Below are 17,808 nucleotides of genomic sequence, written 5' to 3'. Positions count from 1 at the left end.
CCTAAATTATTGTAATATTATCTTAATAACCATATTATCAAATTTTATCAAATTTGGCTAAAATCAAGAAAAACTCTCCAAAAATTTGATATTAAATTTTCATTATATTATAATTACTAGTTTTGAAAATATATAACAATATGTGAAAACTTTAGAAATATAGAAATATAGACATTAAACGATGATTAACTCATGTGATAATCAGTTTAACACTTAAGTTGATTCCATTCGATTTAACTTAAATGATGCACTAATTTATTCAAATCAATATCAAATCAAATGGAATCAACTTAAGTGTTAAACTGATGAACACATGAGTTAATCATCATTTAGTTTGTGTCTATATTTCTAATTTCTAAAGTTTTCACATATTTGTTATATATTTTCAAAACTAGTAATTATAATATAATGAAAATTTTATATCAAATTTTTGGAGAGTTTTTCTTGATTTTAGATAAATTTAATAAAATTTGATAATACGGTTATTGAGATACAAACCCGCAAACAGAACAAATTGATTTTAGAAATGTGTTTATATCTAATAATATTAAATAATTATCTTAATATCTGGAAATAACTAAAATGATTAACTTTTATGACTACTGTATACTGGGTTTACTGTACGGTAACACCGATTGTGGATCAGTCGTGAAATGAGCTACAAGTTTGACAGATCTAAGACCTTATCATCTATTATCAAGTTATGTTAAAGTTATACCAAATATAAATCAAACAATTCATATTATAAATTAATTTTTCACATAATTATAAATAATGCAATTAATACTGTATATAAAAATTAAGTTTCATTTGTTTGTACATAACTTGTATATACCGTATTGTATCGATAATACAAAATTTGTGAATTACAAATCATGTGAAATTACAACAAACATTAAATTAGTTACATATTAATGATAATGCAATCATCGATTTAATTTACATTAAAAAGTAATGGACTACTTGGGTATCTGTAATCGCATTGATTATTCTAATTTGAGGTGAAGTTAAAACCACAGTTTAAATAGTCACAGATAAGACCAGTTACTACCCTTCCCTTACCAAACAAGTAAAGAGATGATGAAATAAAAACATTATAATGCATATGGTTTTCATTAAAATAAACATTTGTTTAAAAAATTTATTGATTAACGGTAAAAATTTTAATATATGCATAAATATAATGATTGATATGTTATCTTATTATTATTTTTTATATATTACAATAAATACATTAATTATCAGTATTATCATTATTTTCTTCATTGACTTCATGTTCAATTCTAACGTGTTCTTTAAGATCTACTTCTCGGGCAAATGTGATGCCACAGGTGTCACAATCAGATGGTGATTGATAGAGATATATCACTTCAATACATCCATCTTCAGTGCCATATATAAGCCGGTCTTCAATCTGAACGAATGCCGTAATCCTTCTTCCAGATGATCGCCACTTTAGGTTAAGTTTTGTGCCATCGATGCAAAAAATTTTGCCCAAATGACTGCTCGCTATGACATAATCTTTGATTACTTGCAAACAATGAATGCGACCAATCATTTCAATATTTTTTAGGACATTCCATGTCTATAATAAAATCAAATATATATCAGTAATTAAAAACATACGGTAACTATAATAATATTTTTTATTGAATACCTGATTCAAATCGTAAACATTTATTTTCGACTTATTGTCTAATTTGTTATTCTTGTCTTCATTCTTGACTTTTGGCATCGAATAAGAAACAAATAAATGATTGGATAATACTTTCATAACAATAGGAGGGTTCATATTGACACTCAAAGAAGTAAGAATTCTTTCATTGTTTTCAATTGAATCACTTGTATTTAAGACTCGAAGTTTATTTTGAGTGACAGTAATAATGGGTTCTATAATTGTATTATCGATAGTAAAGATTGGTTTAACACAAACCATATCATAAATACGTTTTCCTGAGTTAACAACAAATGTTTTCCATTGGCGATCAGCTGATGATTGTTCATCAATTTCATGAATTGGAGATAATTTAACGACAACACCACTACTTAAGCCACAAAATATATGAGACCACTTGTAGTCAATGCAAGTAATTTGATCGTCCATTTCAAGAGTATTGATTAAAATACCGGTCTCGACATTAAATGCCCGTAACTTCTTATCTTTAGAGCCGGTATACAACAAATATGTGTTGTCTTGTTTGGTACACTCTATGATAATCATTGAAAACACAATTTCTTCATGACCTTTATAGGCCATAATATTAGACTTGTCGTCAATACGGTATCTTAAGACCGAAGAATCCATAAACGACACAATCAAATAGTCCTTAAATGATTTCATTACTATAATACTAATACTTTTGGATTTAGGTCCTGATTTTGATTTGATTAATCCATTAGTGTAAGTAACTGTTGGTTCGTATATAATGTTTTCAAAACCACAATATTTTATTTGTTTCTTTGTTGGTGACGATGAACTACTTGTGCTTTCATTTGGTATAACATTTTGTTCAGTTTGTTCACAAACTGTTGATCTATCACCAGACGTGTCTTTATTCAAACTATTTGCATTGGATTCGGAACTAGCAATCGACTCTTTTGTGGCGTCTTCTCTCTCTTTCTTTACTGAAATCATGGGTTCAATTTGTGGTATATTTTCATCATCACTATCAATGGTAACCAATTCAACATCATTTGACTCATTATTACAAATAGTATTGTCATCTTTGTTTGTGTCTATCAATTTAGTGTTAATAGTTGTATCTTCTCTTAATTGTTTATCATTTATTTCATTATTTTGTCGATCAATGGCATCACTTTCAGTAACAGTTGTCTGTTTATTATGAGTTTCCTTACCAATAATATCCAAATCAATTTTTTTCGATAAAACATTAAACACTTCACTATCAGATAGATCCTCCTCTTCATCATTGGTTTGTGGTAAAGGTGTTGATTCAGATTCAACACTACTTCTATCATCAGATTTTTTAACATTTTGTGTCGTTTTGTTTGAAGATTCGCTATTATCAGTGTTACGAACTCCTCGACCACAGGGTGTCCTTACGGGTCGAGATGTTCGGACACCACTTGTGACTGAATTTTTAAAAGTATTTTGTGCTATCGGTTGTCTACAAATGCGATTAACTTTTGGTGAAGACAGCAATGGATTTGAAGTATTAGTGCTGTGTTTTATGGGATGTGGAGTTAGCTTAACATTAGTTGTCTTAATGGACTTATTAGTCGGTGTATTATTGGTACCTGTTTTAGAAGTCTTTGATACACAATCAGTGGTAAATCGTGTTTTCTTAATATTAGTACTATTAGATCCAAAATTGTTTGATCTTTTAATAGTTGGTTTATAAATAATAGATTCATTATCATTAGACTTATCCTTTTGCATATTAGTGATATCACTATCACTTGAAGGTCTGCTCAATGGTTTAGATGAGATTGTATTGTTACTCGAAGACGGTTTTGGACTGTCAGCTCTTTTAGACGTTTTGTTGTTCGTTAGGTCTTTAATGGCTAAAATTAATTCATTAGTCTTCTTACCAATTTCTTCTTCTTCAGCAACCAATGATTTCTTCAATTTCTTAAGATTTTCCCTAAAATTTATCAAATTCTCAAACTCTTTCAATTTGTTATCCAATTCTTCGATTTTATTTTCGGTATCATTTCTTTGCTTTTTAATCATTTCTTCTTTATCTCTCGTTTCACTTAATTTGATGACCAATACATTGATATCATCTTTAGATTCATTAGTAGTTGTCGTGTCAATGGATTCATCGGTCTCTTTATTAGCCGATTTTAAGATATCTTGGAGCTGTTCCACAGTGTAATCACATGGAATCACTCCATCCCAAACATTCTTTTGTTTTGAAGTATCATTAGTTTCGGGTGTCATATATACGGGTTGGTTCGCTTTGGCCATCATATCATAGGCCTGTCCACGACTGTCACGGGTCGGAGTCAGTGAATCGTTTGGATTGTAATTATAACTTAAATTTTGAGCCGAAGTGGTCATCAATGATGTATTGAATACTGGCGTCATATTTCGTTGACCCAAATAACTGCTTCTTGGAGTGAAATGTCTTTGATTTCCCATATTTGGCATCAGATTCACACCCATTGGATGTCTAAGTGGTTGTCCATTCATTGTCGGATACGACCGATGGTTGGCCATTGACTGCTCATTCATTGCATAGTGTTGGCCATCAAACGGCAAATTTTGACGAATGGGTGGCGAAACACTTGCTCTGCGTTTCATTTGATGGATCTGTTTGTAGTGATTATCACTTTAAACACTTGAAAGAGTCAACAATTATATATAAAATCATTGAAATTGTTTCAAACAATGTGTCAAACAATGTGTGACTTATTGTTTGAATTGAAACAAGTATTGAGTCATTAGATGACTGTTTAATATTAAATGTTATACTTTTAATCACACATTCATTGTATTGTTGACTCATTAACTCAACTTTGATTCATACGATTCACTCACTAACTCACTGTTCATTTACACTGAATGTCACATAAATTATGTTACTTTAGATATACTGTACCTTAAGTTCAATTACTTTCAATGAAATCAAATTAAAGTTTTAATTTTAATAAATAATTTTCAAAATCTTTTTTAAACTATTAATTAATAATTTTAAATTAATAAATATAATAATAATTTAATAGAAAATAAGCTTTTATTAACAAAATTATCTCAAAAAGCATTTATTTCATTATTAAATAGAAAAAAACAAATGTATTGATGACTGTAATTATAGAACAAATACTTTAAAAAACTTTTGATTTTTAAAATTTTAATACATTTTTGTAATAAGTTTATAATAGGTATAATAATGTTATAATTAATGTTATTTATGATAAATTTTTCAAATATTTACAATAAATGTTAAAAATTTAACTTTTTATAATAGTTTAATAAATAATTATAAGTTATGTTTAGTTTTCAACCAGTCTTTCCACTCCATAACAGTTGATTCAGTTCTTGTAATTTGTCTGCAAATCATTGTCGCGTAACAACTTGAAGGCAAACTCATTGATATTTTAAGTGCTGTTTTCTCTTCACTATCACTCGTGACACTTGAAGTCAACTTATCTTCACATTTGTTGCCTTTAATTAAATCAAAATCACTGGTCACGAGAGGAATATTAGGATCTTTATATGTAATCCATTGATAATCAAAATCTTTTGGTCTGACATAAAGTTTACGATAAGAGCCGCAAACTAACCACTGTTTAGGCAAATTACGAAATAAATCAATAGATATATTATCTTCAGCTAAAAGTGATTCAATATATTTGCCGATACAATTGGTTGGCCAAACAATATCGCTGCCAACAATTGGGATTACAATATTATAAATTGTTGCATTCTTTATATTGTCTTCATTGACCACAACTATATTTTTATGTTTAGAATCGGTATCACCTTCTGGTAAATCTAATTGTATTAGATCTCCGATCACTACTTGATGTCCAAATGTCTTAATTCTATACGAAGCTGTCTTATTCCAGATATAACTTTGATAACAATGGACGTACAAAAGTCTTTGATTGCGACTCATTCCCGTGCAAATGGCGCCCATATAGTCAGTGGGTGCCACTCGAGATAAACCTTTAAGAAGTGTTCCCTCAGGTGTCCATTTAAATGGGAACTTCATATAAACTAATTTAGCATTTTTCGTCTTTTTCCACAAATCAATGCATTCATTAAAAGTCGGAAGTTTTGGATTATTGTGTTTTTTATCGACGGCTTTAGGAGATAGTAATTCATTGACAACTTGTTCCCAATTCTGACGAAGAATATGTATTCCGATTACATAAGGCTTTTCATACTGATGTCCAAAGCGCTGCATTCCATAGTAATTAATGGCACCAAAAGTCTTAACATTATTAAGACTTTTTTCAGCATTTTCTCTGTCACTGCATTTAACATCTCTTAAAACAATATTAAAATGATTTCCCCAAATGATACCCAAATTTAATGAATTTTGAGTAAACCTAAAGTGTCCGACTTCTATGTCGCGACATCTTTGTGCGACAGACCATATCCTAAGTGCCGGTACTTTCCAAGCGGTCACCTCTTGAGTTGTAATGGCCCGCTTGTCTTTTGTGCCGCCGATATCAAAATTTTTGGCCGAAATATTCAATTTTAATGCTATTTCATTGATTGCTTGTTGTGTTTCTTTGTTTTCTTTATATAAAACAAATTGCATGTATTCTCCCTTATCTTTGGGCCAATTATTTCTTTTTCTGTTTGCATTTTTATCTGCTTTTTTAACGACTATATATTTATCAGACCCTTCATCGACAGTATTTGTATCGAGTTCTTCATAATTATCTTTAATTGATTTATGAATCCTAGTTCTCTCCGATTTTGATAAATTAGTCACTAATATCTTTACTGAATCTAAACTCTTATTACAAATTTCATTATCATTTAACTCAATTGGATCTTCATCTGTAGTGTTGCCACTCTTACAGTCACTAATTGGCAATTGTTTCTCATCTAAATCAGTCAAATCTATTTCACTACTGTCGATCCCATTGTTTTTATTTTTATCACTATTTATCGATTCCAGCAATTGTTTGATATTATCAATAGTGTTGACGTCAAGAACTTCATAAATATCGAGTACCGGTACCATCTCATCCTTAGGAGGAGTGACATCAGTTAAGCGCACAATTTTACCACTTTTTGATATCTCGTAAACTAAAAAATCTTCGTAACTATTGATGAAAAAATCATTGAATAACTGAAATAATTGAAATATGTTTGTTATTTGAAAACCAACCGATTTTTAATGATAGCGTCAAAGGGCTTATAATCGGCAATAAATTCAGTGATACCGACATCACTTTCATCAAAGTCACGGATCAACTTTGAACGCCAAGCATTGGTTGCGGTCTTATCCGACTCTGTATCCAATTTGATACGTTTACTGACCGGTATTACATCCGATTTAATGGCCAATGAATCCATAATTGATGTCAATTTTAACTTATTTAATATACTTTTTGACAATTGATGTAACCGTGCGGTCATTAATCGTACGATTGGTTAGACATTGGTCTCCGAAATAGACATCAATTGAATGGTTGGTATTGTATTTGTTTGTCATGTGTTTGTCACGTGATATGAGTGCCATCTGTTGACTGTTTGTAATGTTTATAATGAATGTATTGGTTGTGAGTTTCTATACTATACTATACTATACTATACTATACTTAGGGTTAGATTGAGATTCCCAGGGAGGGAAGTTCCCAAATAAAATCCCTCCAATTTTCCCGGAAAATATGGAAAATATATTATATTCCCTCCCTTGATCGTTAGAAAGGGAAAATATAATTTGTCATACATTATAAAGTACCTAATCTCAATGACTATGTGTTTCAATTGGGACCAGTATGTTAGCAATAACTCAATCAAAATATGATTCAAATATTATAAAACATTTAGTAAAAATATTAAATACATTTTGTAGTCATTTACTATACAAACGTGTTTTTAATTAAACATTATGTAATGTGAGTTATGGTACGATAGGTGGTACCACAAGGAAATGTCTTCCCAGGGAATTCCCAGGGAAGAGGGAATATAAGGAACTTATGGATAATAAGACGAGGGAGGGAATCTGATCTAACCCTAACTATACTATACTATAATATATGTCTATATTCTCCACGCAATCACTTTTGGCACTCATTTGACACGTCTTTTTCAAACACGGCTTCAGTTGAAAGTGTCTTCAATTAACCATTAAATCACTCATCAAATCACATCTTAATAGTCTTTTGGTAAATATAAGAGTTTTTTCAATTATTTGAAGTAATAATTATCAATAATTATTGTTATTTATTACTTAATTATCAATGAGTCAAATGTGTATTTGATATTTAAGTCGCAAATCAATTGATATTTAAAACCCTTTAGAGGACATCTGTTGTGTGACATCTTGTTTGGTGATATTATTGTCTTTATGTCCAGCGATGGCTTCAAGCAATTCGACAGCTTCTTTCACGGCAGTCAACGACGAGTTTTCGCATTTGGATTTAAGCGGCAAATTGATTATTAAAGTCAAGTTCGGCGAAGAGATCCGTCGCATACCAATTCATAATGAAGAGATCACTTACGATGAACTCATACTTATGATGCAACGTCTATTCAGAGGTAAACTCGAGGCCACCGATGATGTCGTTGTTAAATATAAGGACGACGACAACGATTTGATTACAATTGCCGACAGCAGTGACTTATTGTTTGCCATTCAATGCTCACGTATATTGAAGTTGACTCTCTTTGTTAACGGACAGCCCATGCCTTTAATGACAGATGAAGTCAAACTGATCCGCAAAGAATTACAACATTTTCGCAATCGTTGTAATTTTCTTTTAGATCGTTTGGAAACACCGGCCAGAAGTCTTATCTCTAGCGATGAGAACACTACCGCTGCCGGCGATGAAAGAAATGCTGAACAGACAAACAAACCGCAAATTTCTCAACAACCACCCAAAGAGTTTGATCCATTAAAGGCTTTTAAAACAAGTGAAGGATTCCAAAATGGACCGATAAGTGAGGAGAAGCGCTCCGTTACACCCGATAGTGTGTCGAGTCTTTCCTCTCAGAATAGACAACAAAATTTGAATACCGGTAATATCTCCGCTCCCGAACTAAAGCCTTTGGGAAACGAATCGCAAACACAGTTCCCACAAAACATGAATCAATTGCCACAACAACAACAACAACAGCGTTTTGAAATACAAGCTCAACCATATCCCGGACAATTCCCACCACCTAATCGTCAAAATCCCGCGCAGATTCCACTACCAACAGCACCGACTTCTGTCTCTAATGCCGTATCAGTTTCTGGAACCGGTTACCATGGACACAATCCTCAATCTTTTGGTTCAAATCAACCACAACTCAACCAACCATTTGGTGCACCACCTCAATCTCTTGTAAAGCCACCATTTGGTGCACCACCAACAATGGGACAATTAGGAGGCGGACAACCGTCAGGCCCACCGCCTAATTTATACGGAAGTGGAGTACCGCCTACATCTATGCCATCTGGACCTCATAGTTTTGGGGCACCTCCGACAATGCCCTCTGGACCACCACCTACAAATTTTGGAGCTCCGCCGACCAATTATAGTCACCCGAGTCCTGTTCAAGGTTACCCTGGGGGACAACCACCACAATTACAAGGACCTGGTGGACAACAGCCACAATTACAAGGACCTGGTGGACAACAGCCACAATTACAAGGACCTGGTGGACAACAACAAATGCCATCACCACAACTTCAGCAATCTTTACCTCCAGGTTCATATCCAGGAATGGGAGGACCACCGCCTCCGCCACAAATGGGTGGTATGCCCGGAATGAATCCTTACTCTCGTGGTATCGGTGCTAATAGACCTCGATATCCACCGAATGCAGGGTTTCCACCGATTTCCCAATAATATGAACAAATAATTGTAGTACCATTGATGGACAATGGATTTATTGATGATTATTAGTAATAAATTGTATTTTAAATATATTTTCACTCTACCACTTATAACACGTTAAATAAATGTAATTGCTTTCAAACATTTATTGTTTTCTCAATTATTTAAATAAAAGTTATTTTATTTGCTAATAAACCATAAATTTATCATAGTTTATATACAGTACTATTACTGGTAATACTGTACTATAAATTATAGTCTATAATTAATATTTAATTGAATGATAACAATATACTGTAGTACTGTATGTCACACATTGCATAACATAACATAAAATCTAATATAATATCATTTATGTAATGCTTTTAATATACAGTTATTTGTGTGAAAAAGGCATAAATTTATACAATGTTTGTAATGATGTAAACATACAATGTTTGAGAGATATCGGTGTTATTTAATGACATTAATCATCACATAATTAATTGCTTAAGACATTGATTACAATCATAAATAAATATATTAATTGTTTGACTAACGACTTACGTGTCATAATGTTGTCATCAATTTGTAGACCACTTCGACAGATGACTTGTACTTTTAATTCTTCAGTCGCGCGAATTGTTTGTAATTGTAGTAATAAAAGACTGTTATCACAGCAAGTGACCAATGAATCCACTGATGCCACAGTTGGCAATACAAATGAGGTATTGAATGGACAATCAAGACATCGACCACGAAGAGCACTATTGTATTGTCCGGCCAGTGATGACCGCAAAGTGGAAAAAGTGAAGACTATTTGTAATTCAGTGGATTCAGTGGTTCTCGACTGCGAGGATGGCGTCGCTCTCAATAAGAAAGTATGAAATGAATTATAATTATTTAAAACATTGATATAATATAACTTTCGGTTAACAGCCTGAGGCCAGACTCGGAGCTGTTAAGGCCATTCAAACCATTGATTTTGGCCGAAGCGAGTGTGCAGTTCGTATAAATTCAATGGACAGTGGCTTTGCTGAAGAAGATTTAAATGTTGTATTTTCTGGTCAGAAGATTCCGCAAACTATACTCTTACCGAAAGTTGAGACCAAAGAGCATTTGGATTCAGTAAATATTGAATATTATTTTAAATACTATATTAGTTATAATTTTAATGATTTATTTGTTATATTATTAAGTTTTGTGAAAAATTGGTCAAAGCATTGGGCAAAAGGAAGACTGAAATTAATTTGATTACATATGTTGAGAGCGCTAAGGGTTTACTTAATCTTAAAGATGTGGTCACTCATGCCATTGAATTGTCTGAATTTCATTTGTTCTCATTGGAGGCCATTGTTTTCGGTTCCGATGACTTTTGTGCATCAATTGGTTTGTTATATTAATATAATATATGGAAATTCATAGTCAACTACAGTATAATATTATACGTTATGTGTATATTGTATAATAGGAGCCACCCGTTCTGCCGGTTCATCCGAGACTCTAATGGCCAGACAACAAGTAGTTGTTACGGCCAAAGCATTTGATTTACAAGCAATCGATGTCGTCTATATTGATTTTAAAGGTATTTAGTTAACAAATTAACTGTAATATAGTCACTGAATTATAACATTACTATAATTTATTTATAGATTTGAATGGTCTTAAAGCCCAATCACAAGAAGGCGCCCGATTAGGCTTTACTGGTAAACAATGTATACATCCATCTCAAGTACCAATTATTGAGGAAGCGTTTAGTCCGTCATCTGATAGAATTGATTGGGCGACGAAACTGATCCATGAATATCAAAAATCTCAGAGCGAAGGAAAGGGAGCTTTTGTTTTTGAGGGACAAATGATAGACAAGCCGTTACTGTTGCAGGCATTGAATATTATTGATATTGCAAATGCCATCAAACAAAAATAGTTTTATAATAAAGTCTATGACTGTATATGTATTTTATAGCTATTTAATTAATTATTTGTTTAATCATTTTTCGTAACATTTTGAACTAAAACTGTATTTTATTAGTGATGATTCAAATTGTGATATCAATTATTAGTTTATTAATGAACGAATAGCATACCTTATTTCCCTTATTTGTTTAATTCCCTGAATGAAAATCATAAAAATATGAAAATTAATATTTTAATACGGTAGAAGTCGCATTTTTTACCACCCCTGGTAAATTAAACGAGGGTGTGGGAAAAAGTAAAAATCGGGGAATTGGGAACTGTAATACATATTTAACGGTAATCTATTAAAAACGGTGTATTTAGTTAATTATTACCTATAATTAATTAGTTATAACAGTGTTTACAATTAATGACATATTTGTATATATTTATAGTATTTTTACATACTATAAATAGATAGTATATTCAAAGGTTTTGCAACGATAGAGACGTTTAAATAGAAGGGGGAAATTAAAATTGTCACAAAATATTTGTTCATATGGTTAAAAACTCGCATTATTCCCCATTACAGACATTTCCATATTGGAGAAAAAACACGATTTTACGGTATCGATATTATACAGTCGATACAGTATATGTTAAAAAAAATAAATAGATATATTTATCATTTTTATAAGCTATATTTTATTATTAATCAACAAATATAATTATTGCCTGTAAATGCTGGACATAAATATATATTACCGTAATTTTAAAATTCATTTAAAAAATAAAATTATTAGAATAATTAACAATATTTAAAGTATATATATATAAAAATATTGTTTCCTTAAAACCCAATTGAACTGATCATTGCATGAAAACAGTGTCAACTATTAGCACTGTTATCGTTGAACACATTTGTCATATCATAAACCAAATGATAACATTTCATTAGGAAGTCCATGAAATCATGTCATAAACTTATTCTTCAATCATTTATTCACTATTAGACTATTGATCCCATCAGACAAATGTCGTAAAAATAAAATAAAAGTCCCAATTGTTATGCAATGATCTGAGTTCAAGAAACTCGACCCCAAAAGATTTGTTTAGAATATAAGGAAAGTTGAGAATAGATTAAAAAGCAGTTATAAGTTTTGTCTATAATTAATATTAAGATAAAATGTATGTAATTATAATTAAAATATAAGTTTTCTTTAATGGCGTGTCCAGTCAAGTACAGGCCATTCAGTAGGCCTCAGCTATTAGGCTTAGCAAACAATCCATAAGTGATTTCATAGTTCTTGAAGCGACACACCTGTAGTTCTTTGCGATAAAAGTTCTGAAACTCAATGTCTTGAAATTCTTTATGAGAATTGTATGCCGAAGATAACTGTATTCAAACAAATAGATATGTATTTAAAATTATGATAAACTAATAACTCCTATCGTAAAGTATACCTCATTAGCACAGATAGTCATGAGAAACTTTCCCGGAACAAACACTTTAAGCAAACGGTTCACCAAATCCGGGTATGAATTATGCGGAACATTAGTCTCAAAGCTCACGTAAGAACAGTGGGGTTCAGGTGTTATATGAATTGTTACATAATATCCCTTTTTAATGATAGATTATCAATAAGTAAAACATTTTAATATTTTTAAATACATACCCCTTTAATAAGTCCATTCATTGAATATCCGCACGGATCAAACAAGAAGTCATCGATGATCATTCCGGGCAATATCTTATCGATGCCCGACTTTTGTGTCGCCTCTTTAGCTGATGAACACACATCACGGCTAAAGATTTGCATAACCTTTTGATCCAAGTTTTGCATTATTATCTCAAATGTTTGATCCGGCGATTGGATAAAAGATTTTGACTTAATTATTGGTGTATTCAGTGTATATAAGTTCCAACAGTCGCTATTTATACGACCCATACAGAAGGCGGCGCCGTCTTATATATTAATAAAATAAGTATTATTTAGAAAGATATCAATTTTAAAGACAACTAAACAAACCTTCAAAAAGATTATCCAAAGCCTCGACTTCATTCTCAAAAGTCCGGTGCGAGTCGTCCTGAAGTTCCGGACGCATGAAATTCTTACGCGAATAGAAAATATCCTAAAATGATAACAATTTATTAATATTTTTAATTTTAAGTCATCACTTGTATGATTAATATTACTACTAATACTTACCACTACTTCATCAAAACCAGCCACTTGTTTGACCAAATATAGCATCGGTTCAATGCATCTCAAGAGAGTTGTGGATCCGCACGTCTTGATTATTATGCGATTCTTTGACACAAACAGTGAACTCTCACTACAGAAACAACGATCCAAATGATCGCAAAATTTTTTAAATAAATGCAAAACGAGATTAATTTTGTATTAATACACAAAAATTGTTATTTAAAATAATTTTAAATTCAATGGCCGTACTCCGTAGGGCCTGTAAAAGATTGCACACTTGGGTGTTATACCCACAAGTGACAGCCCCAACCGTACCTCTACGTGCCGGCATATATCCAGCTAATCACTAACAACTCACTATAAAAACTTAGTATATTATTGAAGTTATTGTAAAACTATTTTATAATAACTTCTTAAGACTTATATATGCCTTAAATAATTCCTATAAAACTAGTCTCTAATACCGTAATCTGTCTCAAAAAATTGCAGTGCAATTATAAGTGAAATTAATCGACTTTAGCCCCAATTATTCATAAATTTATTATTCAATTATTTGACATTTTAATTGATATTTAATGTTTTACTGTTTAAATAGGCAATTTAAATATCAATTTCATTTTGTTATCAATACCTAAAAAGGTGTTTAATTATAAACTAATTTTCAAAAACTTTAAATTTTTATATATTTAATACCAAAAAATATTATACTACTGTATAATATATAGTGTACCGTAAATTTATATAATAATATTGAAATATGTTAACGAAACGCAGTATAAATAGACATTATTATAAATTAGTTTACTATACATAAGTTGCAGTAAATGGGGGTGTCTTTGATTATTTTGGCATAAAATTGCAATGAAATCTAAATGATTTCAATTATAATCTTATTACACTTAATGAGAGAGACTACGGTATTAATAGTTGTACCGGTAATTGTGTAATTAACACATTTAATACTGACTCATTGACTGGATCATTTTCAATTTGTAACTGTGGGGGTGACACCAATTGTTGTGCACATTTGCACTTTGCTATAATATAAATATTTAATCAAATTAAGACAACTATAATAGATTTTAATTTAAATATTTTTATCGATAATAATGATAGACAAATATATTATTATAGTATTGGACATATACTACCTCAACACATAAGCATCCAATTGTTCATTGCTTTTAAATGATATAATTTTGCAATTGACAAAACTTAACAACGAGTCCCACGCAGACCTATACATTAAATTATCAATTATTAAACAAAATAAATCATTTATTAATAGCTCATTAATTACTTAATTTTTGATAACAGTGCAAACAGATATCAGTGTATTATGTAATCAATTATAAAATAAATACTAAATGTCTAATCATTTTTATTTCAAGGAGTTTTTTCTCAATAAAAACAAATTAATTTTATTTATCAGTTTATGAATAATTTATCAAATATTGTTTAATATATGACATTATACTACATGTATAGACACAACACATTAATTTCAATGAAATTGCATTTCTCACTTTCACTATATATCATATTTATAACTATTGTATAAAATATAGTTATTGTAAATATTAAATCAAATTTTAGCATGCTCATATTACAATATATACAAAAAATAATGATTTGTAAATAATATCGTTGTAAAAATGATTTTTTAAAATTGTTTGATATTTTTGCCAAATATACAAAATAAGCCTCAATTTTATGTTAATGGCTGTAAAATATGTGACAAAAATGTTTAACTAAAGTCACATTTGATAAGCACTGAAATATTTGAGATAAAACTAACACTTAAAGGTCATCGAAATACAACTATCCTTATACTATAAATAATATATATATATATATAGAATAATGACCATGATCATTTTGTTATATACTTTTATGTGTATATCAAATTATTAATATAATAATCATATTAAAGTATAATATAAATATAAGTGTAATGACTGGTAATTACAATATCAAAGACATACATACCTTTGAATATTTCTGAGGTCGCAGTCGTTATGGTTGTCCTCATATTTGTCAAACCAGATCTCGAGGAGCTTTTCTGTGCCTTCAAAAAAGCCACAAAAGTCTTGGGAAGTCATTATTGACGATAATAATGAATATTTGTTATAGTTTTGTGTCGATTGAAGTATTGGTTGAAATAAATGACTTTTTTGTTGAATCAGTCAATGTATTGAATGTATTGAATGTCTTAATGGTCTGAATGGTCCCAAATGTATGCAATTTATAGCTTCAATTGAAACGATCTCTAACTTCGATCCTGACTTTTACTGCAATTTTGTGACAAATAATAACGTTTTACACAAATGAAGGCAAAGGGTTCAGTCGTTTACATTTGTTACCAATACTTACATATATGAGAACCGGTAGGGAATTATTAGGCTTCTCATAAAATTGATGTCTAAATACAGACACGCGTAGAATATGAGACAAATGTCTTGATGTCATCACTATATCTGATAACTGTATGTCATGACAACGGGCATCCCATTGGCTACCTGTGCGCTATATTCACAGCTATTTATCAAATACTGTATTAGTATTGTTATACATATACAGTACTGTAATTAGGGTTCGGGTAAATTCATTCCCTCATTTTATTTATCAAAAGTTACCAATTTTTCCTATTCCCTGTTTGTCAATCTATTTCCTTATGCTATAACCTATTGAATTCTAAACAACAAATTTTATTAAAATAATAATTCAATCAATTGAGAAAAAAATAGCGCTAGAGATCGTCATTTTAGTATTATGGGTAATACTAGAGGTCCTGTACTACTACTTGACATTAGTTTACATTTGATATCTATGGTAACTAAATATTTGGTCAACTTTTTTGACACTACTCTTAAATTACGTTATCATATTTATTGCTTACACAATAGCTTAATAGCAATAAATATGATAACGTAATTTAAGAGTAGTGTCAAAAAAGTTGACCAAATATTTAGTTACCATAGATATCAAATGTAAACTAATGTCAAGTAGTAGTACAGGACCTCTAGTATTACCCATAATACTAAAATGACGATCTCTAGCGCTATTTTTTTCTCAATTGRTTGAATTATTATTTTATAAGATTTGAATAACAAATGTTGTATTAAATTATATTTTGAGTGTTATTGTTAAATAGTAGCACTAAATTCATTAAATTCAAACTTATTTTATGCACAAAAATAAGATTTATTAGTTATTGTAGAAATAGAAAATAAAAGAATATGTTTCCTATTTTCCGAGAAATTGCAGGGATTTAATTAGGGAACTTCCCTCCCTTGGAAACTCAAACTGTACTAAACTTTATATTGTACAGTATGTATACTATGCATGTATTGTGTATTTGTGTGTGATATGTGTAAATTTATGTGTAAATACTGTATGTACAGTATTTACTATATTTTGTTACTTAAGCCATCTATTGACAAATATAATTTTGCTAGCTTATTTACTAAATATAAAGTTATATACAGTAGTAAATACTGTAATTATGCAATTAATATTAAATTACTGTAGACTAGTACTGTATAAAATTTAGTAAATTGAACCATTATCACTTATAAGTTAGTTATTATTAATTAGTTAATATTGAATCTATAAAATAACTATCAAATAACTATCAATTAAATAAAAGTGAACTAAACTCTCTCACATAACTAACTTATAATTTCCTATTAGAGTACACTCTTCACACTTATATACCTTATGATCATTTTTTGGTGATAATTGTGTACTTAATTTGTCTGATAATTTATTTTCAATAAATCATTTATATAATTAATCAATCAATTTATATTTGTAACTATTTTTAACAATTTTAACTAAATTGATACTAAATTTCTATTGAACTTTAATATAGTTTGCACTTTAAATAATAAATTATTTTAAAGAATTTTAAATAAATAAATAATTTTTTTTATATATAAATAATCAAATAATGAGATAATTTTTTCATGCATTTTAACAAATATTTAAAACAAATTATATAAAATATAACTAAGCAAAATATTTTTTATATAAATAATCAAATAATTTTTATTTTGTTTTGAATTATAATTTATATTTATAAAGTAAAATTATATAGATTTATTAATCAATTAAATTTTTATGTACATATTTACAAATGTAAGAATACATAACTTATTCATAATATAGTATTTAAAAAGTGTGTTAAAGTTTAAAATTATTATAATTATTATTAATTAATCGTCTGATTATTATTTATATTTTATGACAT

General features: G+C 29.9%; 5 protein-coding genes across 5 annotated transcripts; 2 read left to right on the top strand and 3 right to left on the bottom strand.

Annotated features, from left to right (window-relative positions):
- Positions 1–1,174: 1,174 nt before the first annotated feature.
- Positions 1,175–4,449, bottom strand: LOC128960865 (putative uncharacterized protein DDB_G0282133). The gene is made up of 2 exons (XM_054307013.1): positions 1,658–4,449; positions 1,175–1,585 (listed from the first exon to the last, which is right to left on the bottom strand). Exons 1-2 carry the CDS (start codon positions 4,265–4,267, stop codon positions 1,235–1,237), a joined length of 2,961 nt encoding a protein of 986 aa, XP_054162988.1. The 5' UTR covers positions 4,268–4,449; the 3' UTR covers positions 1,175–1,234.
- Positions 4,450–4,946: 497 nt separating this feature from the next.
- LOC128961526 (pseudouridylate synthase 7 homolog) lies at positions 4,947–7,168 on the bottom strand. The gene is made up of 2 exons (XM_054307773.1): positions 6,816–7,168; positions 4,947–6,750 (listed from the first exon to the last, which is right to left on the bottom strand). The coding sequence occupies exons 1-2, from the start codon at positions 7,064–7,066 to the stop codon at positions 4,947–4,949; spliced, it is 2,055 nt and encodes a 684-aa protein (XP_054163748.1). The 5' UTR covers positions 7,067–7,168.
- Positions 7,169–7,683: 515 nt separating this feature from the next.
- On the top strand, positions 7,684–9,588 carry LOC128960933 (protein TFG-like). The gene is made up of 2 exons (XM_054307101.1): positions 7,684–7,818; positions 7,955–9,588. The coding sequence occupies exon 2, from the start codon at positions 8,011–8,013 to the stop codon at positions 9,484–9,486; it is 1,476 nt and encodes a 491-aa protein (XP_054163076.1). The 5' UTR covers positions 7,684–7,818; positions 7,955–8,010; the 3' UTR covers positions 9,487–9,588.
- Positions 9,589–9,858: 270 nt separating this feature from the next.
- LOC128961525 (citramalyl-CoA lyase, mitochondrial-like) lies at positions 9,859–11,380 on the top strand. The gene is made up of 5 exons (XM_054307771.1): positions 9,859–10,334; positions 10,393–10,581; positions 10,653–10,842; positions 10,925–11,038; positions 11,106–11,380. Exons 1-5 carry the CDS (start codon positions 10,029–10,031, stop codon positions 11,378–11,380), a joined length of 1,074 nt encoding a protein of 357 aa, XP_054163746.1. The 5' UTR covers positions 9,859–10,028.
- Positions 11,381–12,164: 784 nt separating this feature from the next.
- LOC128961309 (S-adenosylmethionine decarboxylase proenzyme-like) lies at positions 12,165–15,856 on the bottom strand. The gene is made up of 7 exons (XM_054307531.1): positions 15,546–15,856; positions 14,708–14,794; positions 13,560–13,686; positions 13,380–13,482; positions 13,026–13,315; positions 12,814–12,969; positions 12,165–12,745 (listed from the first exon to the last, which is right to left on the bottom strand). Exons 1-7 carry the CDS (start codon positions 15,656–15,658, stop codon positions 12,611–12,613), a joined length of 1,011 nt encoding a protein of 336 aa, XP_054163506.1. The 5' UTR covers positions 15,659–15,856; the 3' UTR covers positions 12,165–12,610.
- Positions 15,857–17,808: the final 1,952 nt, after the last annotated feature.

This window comes from Oppia nitens, unplaced genomic scaffold, assembly GCF_028296485.1.
Source record: "Oppia nitens isolate AA-2021 unplaced genomic scaffold, nextdenovo-longstitch-racon4-pilon3 scaffold5_pilon_pilon_pilon, whole genome shotgun sequence".
Classification (NCBI taxonomy): domain Eukaryota; kingdom Metazoa; phylum Arthropoda; class Arachnida; order Sarcoptiformes; family Oppiidae; genus Oppia; species Oppia nitens.
This window is presented reverse-complemented; position numbering and strand designations above follow the sequence as displayed.